The sequence below is a fragment of the Acipenser ruthenus genome, chromosome 48 (assembly GCF_902713425.1).
Source record: "Acipenser ruthenus chromosome 48, fAciRut3.2 maternal haplotype, whole genome shotgun sequence".
In the NCBI taxonomy this organism is placed as follows: domain Eukaryota; kingdom Metazoa; phylum Chordata; class Actinopteri; order Acipenseriformes; family Acipenseridae; genus Acipenser; species Acipenser ruthenus.
The window spans coordinates 7,366,633-7,380,494 of record NC_081236.1 but is presented as its reverse complement, the minus strand read 5'-3'; the positions used below and the strand labels follow the sequence as shown (position 1 = coordinate 7,380,494).

At 45.0% G+C, this 13,862-nt stretch overlaps 1 protein-coding gene across 1 annotated transcript; it reads right to left on the bottom strand.

Moving 5' to 3' along the window:
- Window positions 1–2,338: 2,338 nt before the first annotated feature.
- On the bottom strand, window positions 2,339–10,833 carry LOC131721245 (uncharacterized). The gene is made up of 15 exons (XM_059014703.1): window positions 10,711–10,833; window positions 10,354–10,409; window positions 9,701–9,790; window positions 9,321–9,445; window positions 8,827–8,970; window positions 8,081–8,158; window positions 7,215–7,385; window positions 6,468–6,564; window positions 5,755–5,978; window positions 5,030–5,183; window positions 4,661–4,869; window positions 4,238–4,355; window positions 3,870–3,957; window positions 3,356–3,455; window positions 2,339–2,471 (listed from the first exon to the last, which is right to left on the bottom strand). Exons 1-13 carry the CDS (start codon window positions 10,731–10,733, stop codon window positions 3,926–3,928), a joined length of 1,521 nt encoding a protein of 506 aa, XP_058870686.1. The 5' UTR covers window positions 10,734–10,833; the 3' UTR covers window positions 2,339–2,471; window positions 3,356–3,455; window positions 3,870–3,925.
- Between the last annotated feature and the right edge of the window lie 3,029 nt (window positions 10,834–13,862).

Genomic DNA, 13,862 nt, shown 5'->3' with positions numbered 1-13,862 from the left:
CGGTAAACTGCCAGAGGTTAAAAAAAAGTTTTGGTTACCAAAAACTGAAAAATAATGTACATTTCAGAGTTATACAAAAAGGCCTTTTCAGGGGACAAGTAATGGGTTAACAACTTACAGCTGTTAAGCCTTGAAAGTTGATGGTAACAATTCCTACAGGTGTCCCAACTTTTGTTGATTACTTACAAACCCTCTGTCTGTATAAAAGCAGTGTTGGAACAGACTGTGTTACTACACCCTCTTAAGCATTATTTGGGCAGTGTTGTACTGCAGGAAGTAGTATATTGCTCTCATAGTGGCGAGAAAATGGTTATTAACAAAGGAAAACAGACAGACCATTATAACCCTTAAAAGTGTAGGTCTTTCCTTTAGAGAAATTGCAAAGAAAGCCAAGGTGTCAGTGAGTACAGTTTCCTACACCATCAAAAGGCACTTGGAAACTGGAGGACACTCTGACAGGAAGAGGTCTGGCAGACCCAAAGCCACAACAGAATCAGAAGACAAGTTTTTAAGAGTCAATAGCTTGCATGATAGGCGGCTCACAGGACAACAGTTTCAAGCACAGCTTAACACTGGTCGAAGTAAGCATGTCTCAGTTTCAACTGTGAAGAGAAGACTTCGAGCTGCAGGTTTGACATGTCGATTGGCAGTAAGAAAGCCATTGCTAAGATGGCAAAATAAGAAAAAGAGGCTTGCTTGGGCCATGAAACACCGCCAGTGGACTACTGAAGACTGGAAGGAGGTCTTATGGACCGATGAATCAAAATTTGAAATCTTCGGTTCATCACGCAGGGTTTTTGTACGCCGTCGAGTAGGCGAAAGGATGGTTCCTCGGTGTGTGACACCAACTGTCAAACATGGAGGAGGAAGCGTGATGGTCTGGGGCTCTTTTGCTGGATCCAGAGTCGGCGACTTGCACAGAGTGAGTGGCACCCTGAACCAAAACTGCTCCCACAGCATTTTGCAGCGCCATGCAATACCCTCTAGTATACGCCTAGTTGGTCAGGGGTTCATCCTACAGCAAGATAATGACCCAAAACATACCTCCACGCTATGTCAGAACTACCTTAGAAGAAAAGAACAAGACAGTAGGCTTCAAATCATGAAATGGCCAGCACAGTCTCCAGACTTAAACCCCATCGAGCTGGTTTGGGATGAACTGGACAGAAGGGTGAAAGCAAAGCAACCTACAAGTGCAACACATTTGTGGGAACTTCTGCAACAGTGTTGGGAAGAACTTTCCGAACAATATTTGATTTCCATTGTAGAAAGAGTGCCACGAGTGTGTTCGGCTGTTATATCTCCAAAAGGTGGCTACTTTGAGTAAAAAATTTAGATTAAATTTTGTTAAACAAAAAGATTCCATGATTTATTTTTTTATCTCCAATTGCTTATTTGTTCTATGCTTTAATTTCAGAGTACATTGAGACATTAAACTGCGTAAATTTCAATAAAAACTGGAAAAATGGAGGTGTTCTAAAACTTTTCACGAGAGAGAGAGAGAGAGAGAGATTTCTACAATGATATCTGAAGGTGCAAAGCCAAGACTTAAAACAGGAAGTTTTGTGAATGCTGTGTTACTGCATTTTAGCCATAGATACCCAAAAACATCTACTTTACACTAACTGGTAGTTTAAGTGCAGTAAACGTGACACAGCTGTGAACTCATGGGCAATTTTGGGAGACACGTCACACAGAGCGAGGGGAGAGTATAGAACGGACACCCACCTAGCCGCGCCTACACTGACGTCACTGCGTGACCCAACCGAGCGCAGGTACCATGAACAGGAGGAGCGCAGACGGACCTCCCTTGCAAATTAACTTTCTGTAAGCAAGTCTTTAGCACTCTGCTTACAGAATGCAGGAGATTTAATTCTGCGTGCCATTCCCTTACCTGGACGCGTCACGTTTGACAGCGATAGCGTGGAGTTTCTGACCAGGTACCCATTCACTCCAGAGCTGTACGCATCGGTTTGAATTGAGACCAGACGTTAGCAGTTTTTACCCCTTTCAAAAAAGGGTTCCCAAATCCCGGTTATGGGAGACACCTCAATCTGTCACTTCTTTCTAACAGAGCGCCGAATTACGCAACTGAACTAAATTCACTTACTAGACTTCAGAGCTATAATTAGATATAGGATTTAAGATTTTTCTAGATAACTGAGAATCTGCAAAGATTTAAGTAAGCAAATCATTTCAATTAAGGGTGTAGTCAAGTAATGAAGAGCTCAATTGGAATGAAAGCCAAACACTATCTTAAAAGACTGTTTGAACAGCAAGCCGCGCTGGATTCCTGGTGTACCTTCAGGGTACAAGAAAGCAATGGGACACACAAGAATCGAGATGTAAAAATCTTTATTGGGTTAGACAGCAAGTTTAACATCTCCTGAATCCGACAGCAACAAGAATGACGAGCAGAACTCCGAGGAGAGCGGACGCCACGCCCAGCGCCGGAACCAAGGGGGCGTCACCTGAAATTCAAAACATGACGGGGTGAGCACTAGGACCCGGGGGGCCACAAGATTCCTCCAATTACTGTAAGCGTTGCCTAGCAACTTCAAGAAATTCTACAAGTTAACATGGAGGTCCTAAACATTAAAAGAGTAAACTAACATTTGAACACCATCTTTATGCAAATTCATAAATTATTTGTTTGGGGGGGCGTGAGGAAAATCCTTAATTTAAATAATTAGTTTTGGCTACAAATTGCTGCATCCAGTTCTGAAGGACAATTATCAGAACTGATATTTCATACCAGCTATAGTATACCGACTTAGCATCACAGGAATGGAAATAAGACCAGTTGGATAGTTTTGTCTATTCCTGTTTTTACTAATATTTTAATAAGACACATACCTGAGCCGGTTACCTATACAGTCTGATCATGCTTCTAGTAAAAAAATAAAACCACATACACCCCATCAAAAGCTTAGTGCTCCTTTAGCACCATCTAGTGGTTTATTACTGCAAACACTGGAAGTTAGTGGATTAGCAGACACTTTGCCAAAGCGACTTAGACTAGGGATGTGAACTCTGCATCACAACTGCTGCAGAGTCACTTCCAATAGGACCTTGTTTGTTTGGGGTCTCATCCGAAGGACGGAGCACAAGGAGGTGAAGTGACTTATTCACAGTCACACACAGCGAGTCAGTGGCTGAGCCGGGATTTGAACCTCCTGCTAATAGACCCCCTTTCTTTAAGCTCTGGAGCAGCAAGCCTCCTATATATATATATATATATATATTGAGAGGTTTTAGTTTGCATCCCCTCCAGAACCAGAGCACTCCACAGCATCGGATGAGGAGGGTTAGAATTCAATGACCAGGATATTCAACAGAACTCTCAAGGTCTCACCTGCTGTTTGAAGGTCCAAGACTTGTCCTTCTGGTACCAATTGGACCGGCCCAGCAGAAATGTAGCCTCTGATCTGGCTGTAATCGATCCACACTACGGGCTGAGAGAAAGACAAAATTTAAACAACTCTCCAGGGTACAGATAAAAGGACTATTGCCAGCTTTGAGGTTTGACAGATAAAGATTTCTTTGGATTCATTTTTACTGTAATGAAATGTTCAGGTTTAATGGTTTAGATTAAATTATTGCAACAGATATTGCATGAAAAGGCATCATTATAAACTCACTCAATGCAGAGAGAGCATTACCAGCACAATTCAAAAAATCTCCTCTTACAAACTCAAATAGAGAATTATATTACACAGGAAGAAGGACCCATCAGGATATTCAAATCTTAGAGATTAGGCTTTGTATTCCCTTCACTCAATGATAGCAGCTTCAATACAGCAGCGTTGATGCTGTACTGCAGCTGGTCATGCTTGCTTGTATTACAGGACTGATCTCCAGATGCTCACCAGATCTCCGGGCTCCAGGCACACAAGTCTTATTGCAGGTATCCTCCAGGTTGGGATCACAAACCACAGCCATGCAATGGAAATACACCTGGGGAGGGACAGAAGCAGCTCTCGTTAAACAGGAGAACACTGCCACACTGTGGCTGAAGTCAGTAGTCCATCAATCCCTCTTTCCTATTGGCTCTATTCCAATTGGCTTTGAAACAGTCGGCGACATACAATACAAGATCGGTGGTACAATGTTGAAGACAGAAAAGTCAATGCCACAACATAGCCCATGTCAGGTATGGGGTTGTTGCAAGTTGGTGAACCTGGCAAGGCTCTTGCAGATCTAACTAGTCAAGAAATCACCCCCCCAGTTCACTTACCAACATCCTTCACATCGCACACAATAGCAGCCGGGTGAAAATACGGCTCATTCTGAGGGACAATGTTCAAGGTGTAGTTGATGTTCAAGGTGTACCTCCTGATGAGAGCCCCAATGTACTGCAAGAGAAAATCAGGTCAAAAGGTTACAGAACCACCCCACCCCCCCAAAATCCTGGACTGTCACCTGCTGCAGACAGGCCACTCTCAAACAGTGCATGATACAGTCCATGTGTAATATTAGATTTCCTGTATAATTCATGTTGCAGATTTGTTCAAGAGTCTTCCCCTGCGACACCTCATGGTCACGTGTATATAAATTAAGCTGGCTTTCACTATGAACAGGAGGCTTCCCCCCCCCCCCATTGGTATGGTTTTGTGTTCAATGGTTTGGTACCTCCTTATTCGAGTGGGTTAATCCTCACCTCTACAGAGACTAGCGGGTTGTCGAAGGGGACCTTCAGGACGAAGTCCTTGGTGCCGTTGGGGTGCTGGACCTCGCTGATCTTCACGCCTCTGTTCTGGGCCTCGGGAAGGGTCAGAGGAACCCCGTTGAGGGTCAGGTTCTTCAGCTCAACGTCCGGCTTGAAGTTACCAAGGGTCACCGTGAAGCCCTTCTCACTCGGGATGGTGTCTGAGAGCAGGGATTAGAGAGGTGAAGCGCAAGAAACATAACTGAAGAGCTCTGAACCCCAGGACTGGGTGCAGCAGCACTAGAGTTTCTAACCCTGTTCACCCCCCAATCGCGTGCTCCAAGGTTACCCCTACAGTGCAGGGCTGTGGAGAGTACTCACTGTTCACCACATATGGGGTCTCAGGGAGGTAGGGGGAGCGGGCTGGCTTGAAGGAGCGGTGCTGGGTCACCTCCCACAGGTCATCAGCCCATTGGTGCTCCAGGAAAAGGTCAATCTCATACACCTGGTTGTACTTGTTATCAATCACATGACTCTGTAAAAAGACAGGCATTACAGATATACAAATCAGTACAACATCTGACTCTGACCCAGAGCAAGTCACTTCACCTCCTTGTGCTCCCTCTTTCAGGGGAGATATTGTTGCAAGTGACTCTGCAGCTGATGCATAGTTCACACACCCTAGTCTCCAAGTCACCTTGGATAAAAGCATCTGCTAAGAAACAAAACAGACTTCCCCCTATATCCCCAGATTCTCATATGCAATAACTTAGGCCAAGTAGTCAAGGGATTTTCCCCAGATACAGGGAGAAGTACAACATGCAAAACTGCTGCCATTACACCCCCTTCCCCAGGGAGAACGGGCTTTTGATTTAGAAGGACGCTTCTCTAAAGCAACTTGACGAGACTAGGGGGGTGTGAACTATGCATCCTCAACTGCAGAGTCACTTCCAACAGGACCTCGTTTGTTTTACGTCTCATCCGAAGGATGGAGCACAAGGAGGTGAAGTGACTCGCTCAGGGTCAAGCCAGGAAAAAGCCCTTCTCTAAAAATCACCAAGCCTCCACAGACAGAGACCCAACCAGAGGGTCCCTGGCTATCTTACCTTGCGATACCCCCCCACAGCTCCGAAGGGAATGCGGATTTCCACTGCAGTGCCGTTGACTAGCAGCTGGTACCCCCTGCTGGTAGCAGCGACCTCATCCAGGACCCTCCCCTCCACCCCCATCGTGATCCGTTTATCCAGGAACTTGGTGGGATGCAGGACCAGCGGGGTGATGAGCCTCGGGGTGACCCAGCTGAGGTAGGTGCCATTGAAAACAGAGGGGTCTGGAAAAAGATGAAACGCGAGGCATTTTGCCATGGTATACTATTCTTTCCCCCCCTTGGTGTAGAAAAGGGATTTGTTTTTATAGACTTTTTAAACAGTCAGATGACAAGATGTTCATGGTCTTAATGCATGGAAGATGAAGCACTTCTAAAACACTAGCACCAGAACTATAACTTATTGGAGAATTTATGCAGTTTGACACTAGACTTATAGGGTAGAGATTTAACATGGAGCTGTGTCAGTCACATGCTCAAATACAAAGTTACACCCACCCTCAAAGGAGGACAATGGCACTTAATGGGTTAATAGGTTGTGGAAGAATGAGTTCCACATAGCACACAGTGCCACCAGGTGTCAAAGTGTAGCTAGTGCAGCCAATTCAAAGTCAAGTGTACAATGCACTAGACTGTTCCACTTAAGTTCCCAGCTCAGGTAATGCTTCCCGACCATTAGCCCTCCTAGGATTGCTGTGCTCCTCGGTGACTCACTCTTGGCGCAGGCAGCTGAAGTGTCCACCAATAGCAGCATCCACCTCTGCTTATAGAACACAGTGGCTCTGATGGCTTCCACAGGGATCCCCGACACCTGAGGATAGAGAAGAGCGTTGCAGCAGAGACCGCGACGAGCCCCGCGCCTCACCGCCCCCTCAAGACCCCCCTGTTCAGACTGCGCTTGTAGATCTCCTGATCCGCCCCTCCTGCTCTGGACTCTCCTGACCTCAGCACCACATTACTGGATCCTCAGCTGATGCATTATTGCACCACTATAGACACAACTTGCTATAATCCTAACTTGTTGCATCCTAGAAGTTATTTCAATAGTGTTGTTTACACCAAGTGCAAATATGAATCTTGCATTTTAACACCCGTCAGTCACCTTGGCTCTGCTAAAGTCATTCCTAGACTACTATTATGGCATCTTGCAATACAAAACACTTTACATTACACATTAAATAGATCTAAATTGTTCAAAACAGCATATTAAATTGGACTAGATTTTACTCCTAGTCATATGAAAAATTAAGGCAGCTATAGCCAAAAAATTAAATTCAGAAAGTTAAGTGGATTGCAAGAGATTTAACTTTAAATCCATCAGCATTTAAAAACGCCAAGTTCGTTATCATCCTATTTTTTGCCTTGCTGTATATTTCTGGAGAGCCCTCAGATGTTCGCACACAAAAGGACGCTATTAAATAATGGAAGCTGGTTTGGGATCACAGTATTTTAAGAACTCACCAGGAGCACCTCGGACATGGGCATGCCGTAGGGCGATCTGAAGATGACGCGGCTGGACGTGGAGTTTACGAGGTATCCTGCGGTACGGGCGTCCTCGGCGGTCATGGTTTTGGGGGGCATCCCGGTCTGGTGGAACACCACCTGCCACTCGGACATCACCGCTCCCTGGGCCTGCAGAGCAACACAACGAAAAGCAGCTGAGACCCAGAGCCATTCGGGAAGCTGCAAGAGGTGCAGTTCAGAGAGCGTCCACAAGAGACACTGCAAGCACTACAGAAAGAAACCTCTACACCAGAGGCATCAAACTACACTCCGAGGGACAGTGTCCATTCCAGCTTCTCTCAATGAACTTACTTGAACCAGTTGGATAGGGTTAATATTTTTGCATGGTCTTTGTGGATTTCAGAAAAAAAAAAAATTCATTCAAGGTACACTACCTATACAAACAGAGGCCCGGGAGAGATGGTAATGTGTCCGATTAATCAAATGAAACCAAGTGCTTCAGAGCTGTGGGTTGAAGACACTCTGTGGTCCACCAGGAACAGTTTGACAACCCTGCTCTACACCAGACCCCCCCATCCTGGGGACCCCCCGCACTTGCAGATTCTCATTCCAACCAGTTTATCAATTGCTTACACCCTTCATTCATCTAATAGTGCTTAAACCTGCAATTGTCCTCAGCTTTCAAGTTACTTCTAAAAGTTGAATACACTGCCAACCATTTAGACGCTGAACACAATTAAAGGTCTTAAGCCAATAGTTCAATTGAGCGCTCAGGTGGAATTAAACACACAAGGGGTCCCCCAGGACCTGGGAAGCCCTGTACCCCCCCCCCACCCCCACCTCCCAGTTGAAAGTTCACTCACTATGGAGAAAGCCGCTTCCCAGTCCTCCTTCTCCAGTCCTTCCTGAGCGATGACCGGGACATTCATCCTAACAGACACCTGGGGGCAGGAGGTTTGAACAGCAGGGATTGGAGTCAGACTCCATGCATAGCAGGCAGAGACGTGCCTGGTTTTGCGACAAGCTTGTTACCTAGGCACACTGTGGCTAAAATCGAGCTCACAGTAAAACCAGGACCGGACGTGAAACTGCTATGCAACAGGAATCGCGTTTACCCCTGAAGTGTAACTCCGTTAGTTAGAATTATTTCTTAGCAGACGCCCTTCTCCAGGGCGACTTACAATTGTTACAAGATACCACAGTTACATACACTTACCCATTTATACAGTTGGGTTTTTACGGGAGCAATCTAGGTAAAGTACCTTGCTCAAGAGTACAGCAGCAGTGTCCCCCACCTGGGATTGAACCCATGACCCTCCGGTCAAGAGTCCAGAGCCCTAACCACCACTCCACTGCTGCCCAGGGAGCAAAATAAGACTCCCATTGCAAAGCAGTTTGATCCAATCCTGGTTTTACTACAATAAAGACACCCGAGGTTGTTACCTACACACTGTGGGTAAAATCAAGCTGATCATAAAACCTGGAATGGGTGAAACTGCTACGCAATAGGAGTCATTTCCATCCTTAAGTCACTAGGGTGTGATTGATCTATTAATAGGACCAGATACATTGCTCAGTTGTAAACCCTAGTTTCGGGGGTCCCCTTCACCTCCATGTAGTTATCCTCACAGACAATCTCACGGGGGTTCCAGGGGCTCTCCGTGCTGCAGGACAGGGAGAAGGGGTAGACCGTCTCTCTGCCCAGAGAGTCCAGTCTCACGAAGCGGTACTGGAGCGCATAGGAGACGTCATTCTAGAGAGAACGGAGAAAGAACCGGTCGGTACTGGAGACTTCTTCACAAGCAGCATACAGGGCTAGGACTTCCAAAAACAGGGTGGATGACAAGACCATTGCACCCCTAAAAGGAATGGGAGACCATTTCTGAGATAGTTCACCTCTTTCAATTGAAAGGAACTTCATGCACCAAACCGACTTCATATGAATGCGTTGCCATTGCGAGATGTTTACCTGCCGATTGCAGACTTGATGAACATTGTAATTGATAAAGGGAACAGGATTATATAGATGCATGTTTTTCAGTTCCCCGTTGCGGTGTACGAGAGTGTAAAGCGGTTTTTTTTTTACTGCAGTGACGTACTCACCACGCTCTCCACGTGACAGGCCAAGAACGACGCTCTGAAGATCAAGTCTCCGGGAAGGTTGAAGGAATACGTAAACCCGCACGCCGCTGCGTAGCTGTCATTCAGCGGGTAAACCCCGCGTCTATCTGGAGGGGGGAGAAAAATGAGGGAGAACATCGCAACGGGGTACCGAGCAAACCCCATAGGGATTGAAATCATTTCAGAGATTCAGTTTATCTGTGGCACTCTTAACCAGCCAACAAGAGTTTCATTTAAATTACTTTAATTCTGATACCCCACAAGGTTTTTATTAACAAAAAAAAAAAAGACCCAACGTTTTACCCTATACTCAAAACCCAAATGCCCGCACAGCTGCCGTTTCTTAAACCGACCCAACTTACCGATGACGTCAAAGCGAAAGTTACCGCCGGCAAACTTGCCATTGGTTGACATCCAGAAGTACCGATCCCGGCACTCGGTCACAAAGTTACCTGAAGTCAGAAATGAACGCACAGAGCCGCTCCGTTATTTAAGAACACCGGCAACACAAAGTCACACACCATATTAAATAGAATAGATAAAACGTTTTTTTAAGTTGGCTATATAGCGTTTCATAAGCCTAAACAAAGCTGCCAATTCAATCAATTAATAGAATACTCATAACTTGAACCAACTACAACGTTCAGGAAGTCTAAACGTTACATGCCAAATCATCAAGGGCGAGTTCCCAGTTCAATTAATTCTCTTCATTAAGCATCTCGAGTGACTGTCAATTATCTGATCTGCCCCGAGAGCCATCACCCTTTTATTCTGTATACAAGGGCGGTCAATCAATTTATTAAACATATCTGATAATACTGTGATAGACAGAATACACAGATTCCAGTTAGCGGGAGTCCTGGACTAGCCCAACTGGGTAACATTAAATACCCCAACATTAGTGTAGAGTTGGGTTTGTGAACCAAAGACACACAAGTACCACATGAACCCAAGTGATACAGATATATTACGCTGCAGACTGGAGACTGTTCTTCGGAGTGAATATTGATCTTACCCGACAAGTCCTGAGCGACCAAGCCAGCCGGCAACACCGCGCATAACCAGGCAACTCTGGAACAATAATAATAATAATAATAATAATAATAATAATAATAATAATAATAATAAATCACATACATATGAATTCTTAGACATCCGGCACACTCATCCGCAGGAGCCAGTTAACTGAAGTAGAATGCTAAAGTTCAAATTAACTTACAGACCAAGGACTATGCTAAATTGTTAATTATTTTAAATGTGCACAGATAGAGGAATTGGTGGAATTGCTTGAAAATGTGATAACCACAGTCCACGAATAGTGAAACAACATCTATATCTATCTTAAAATTCAATTTAAAAAAATTAAACTCACCCTAAAAGCAGCCTGAACCCCATCTCAATACGATTTCTCCAGCCGTGTCCACCACAGATCACCAGTCACTAACAAACCCGCGCTTCTCTACCACAGAAAGAAGCCGCTGCGTTCGCTCGCTCTCTTGCTGGGACACGGCGCGCCCCGGGGTTTATAAAGCCCTCAGAATCGCACCGCTTCCGTTCACACGCGCCCCGATCACAGCACCTGACTGAGATTGAACTGAAGAGTCAACACGTGGTCTTAATCACGCGTGATTAACTGCTGATCGGGTGTCCCCAGTTATCATCATCATCATCATCATCATCATCAGTAGTATTTTGTTTTCTGAGTTTAATTTAATTAATGACGCAATGCTGGTAGATTTCCCCCAGTTGATCCTCCAGAGCGCGCAATGGGTCTGAATTGCTTGATCAAGCCCACCTGCTATCGCTGCCGAGACCCGGCGTCTCCAGTATATATACTCGGGTCGGGTCCGGTTAAACGATGTCGGTGGTGTTGAGGTGTCGTGGTTATTCGGGCAATCAGCGTGGCGGACAGATACAATGGCAGTCGCGCTCTTTTTTTTACAGTAAGTGCAGTCTTATTACCTTAAACGGTTAATTTTAATTGTTCATTTCCCCTCACTCGATTAGCGCATACCCTGCAGCGCGCTCGTTACACGCACCTGTCTAGACTAACGCTGAAGTCTCTCTTCCAGATTCGCACTGCTGTGCGCGGCGCTTCTCGTGGACGCCGACGCGCTCTGTAGTCTTCATTCTAAACTCCCAAAGCTGAACACATTGGCCCATCCAACAGATTAGACTACAACTCCCATGAGCCTCTGTCCTTGATATGAAGTGAGTCCTCAAGTGCTTCAAAAGCATAGCAGTGACCTACAAAGCTTTTTTTTTTTTCCTCCTCTAGATGTGAGCTACTCCCAGTTCTACTCTGCGTTCCCTGTGTCCCAGTCTCTGCTGGAGCCCGTGTTTCTGCAGGTTGAGCTCCTGCAGCCCTACAGCCAGACTGACCACTTGAACTGGACTCCAGCCCGCAATGGGACGTGGTCACTGACTGGTGAGGGGTCTGCTAGTCCTCTAGTGCTGCCCATTCCGCTGTGCTTCCAATGCAGGCTTGCCATGACTCCTGTTCCTGTCTCTGCAGCTGCCTGGTCATTGGAGACTCCTACAGATCCCACCTGGAGGATACCTGCAGTAAGACTTGTGTGCCTGGAGCCCAGAGATCTGGTAAGCACATACACATTCATGCACACACACACACACACTCTTGGAATCCAGATGTCATCTGAGACATGAAGAGAAAAACAAGCTAATAAAGAGAAAGTAGAGTGTAGTATTAGTTATTAACGCTATAGGCTGATACAGTCCCAGCACCAGAAAGTGTGCAAAACACTCCTGATTATTTTTTTCATAAAATGAAACATAACTATAAACCAGAGCTGAAGAATCAGCTTGCACTGCTGTAGTTGAATCATGTAACAGAGTTATAATTAATTATATAAGAGGATCAACTTTACTTCCCACCCCTCCGCTATTTCGTGCCTGTGGTCATCCATTAATCTATATTCATGTCAAGAATCCTGAATGTTGAAATACAGAAAGCTGAGTAAACAGTGACATCTAGTGGAGAACATAAACCAGGCACCAGTCGGTGTCCTGGCAAATCAGTTACAATAACAGGATTGTCTCCACACACTAGAATCAACCATCACAGACTAGCAGCTCTGCACACACTAGAATCAACCATCACAGACTAGCAGCTCTGCACACACTAGAATCAACCATCACAGACTAGCAGCTCTGCACACACTAGAATCAACCAGATCAAAGAACAGCCACATAAACTACAGCCAGGGAACTCCTGTGGGACAGACATGAGTAAGGATCCGCGCAAAGTGATGTGCGGTTTCAAACCCCCGTAAGAGTCTGTGTGATCCAGTGGTTAAAGAAAGGACTTTTTGGGGAAATAAGCATCACACACGCTTTTATTTTTGAATTTTGTCAAACAGCGAGTTAGAGATCACGTACATTTTCTTTACTTCAGCTTCAGTGGTCTCAACATATCCCCACACTAAATCGCAGAGTCAGCTCTGAACACGGCATCCTTTATATTCCCTTGTGTGATCGAGTGGAAATCTGCTCTGCAGCGCACTCCAGCACCCACACAGCTCCCTGACCTGCACACCGCAGGGCAACTGCTGTACAAAGGCTGTTTTATCAGTCACTGTTGTGGATTAAAATAGTATTGGTTTTAAGAATAAATAGTTAAACTCACATGGGGAGGTGTCGAGTCGCGGGGCTTCCTGTGCTGTAAACCTGGTCGTCATGGAGACGGGCAGAACGCAGCTCTCGCTATTCCTTATCCAATGCTGCCATCGTGTGGTCATTTACTAGAACTGTTTGTTATCTATCTATCAGCTCAGTTGCCCTTTGAAATGACTCTGATAACCTTAACCCCTGTGTAAAAATAGAAATTTCAGATACATGCTTAAAATACAGCAAACAGAATATTTACAGGATACGCAGGAGAGTACTGTGTGTATAAATAATAGTGTTCTGTAATTGCTCTTATTTGAAATCATTCTCATGCATGTATCATGCTTACTACATGTTCTTACTGGACTCATAAAAGCAAATAGTTACTATTAGGTTTAGCTGCTCTTAGTCGAATTCACTCTTATAATTTACTGTGTGCTTTATTATTTTGCTCTTACTTGAATTGATTTTATTGTACTTTCATATCTGCTTTTATCTGTATTATGATATTCTGTAATGTGATGTTTTATAATGTGATACTTTGTACTGTGATAACTTGTAACAACTGTAAGTCGACCTGAATGTCTAAGAAATAAATACTAATAACAGTAGTAATGTCATTGCTGATTTTCACTACCTGTAGTACCTCTTGTAAACAGCAGAGGGCAGCAGCGACCGCTTGTCACGGAGCTGTGTTCAGATCAAATAACATGTTAGTTTAATACAGTGGTGGCCGGTACGCGGATCGCAAAGATTATCGGTGGATGTCGGGACGAATCATAGCATATAATCATACAACAGTGTTTGTTTCGGCTGATGGGCAGAGTCTTATGTGTCGTCCAGTAGCACAGATGAAATCTCAACAGTTTCTGCATCTGAGACGAACAAAATGCTTGT

Coding starts and splice junctions, on each gene's coding strand:
- LOC131721245 (XM_059014703.1), bottom strand. CDS start 10,733: ATGGGGTTCAGGCTGCTTTTAGG. Junction 5,979..6,467: donor TTCAGCTGCCTGCGCCAAGA/GTGAGTCACCGA, acceptor ATCTTTTTCCAG/ACCCCTCTGTTTTCAATGGC. Junction 4,870..5,029: donor GACCCCATATGTGGTGAACA/GTGAGTACTCTC, acceptor CCCTGCTCTCAG/ACACCATCCCGAGTGAGAAG.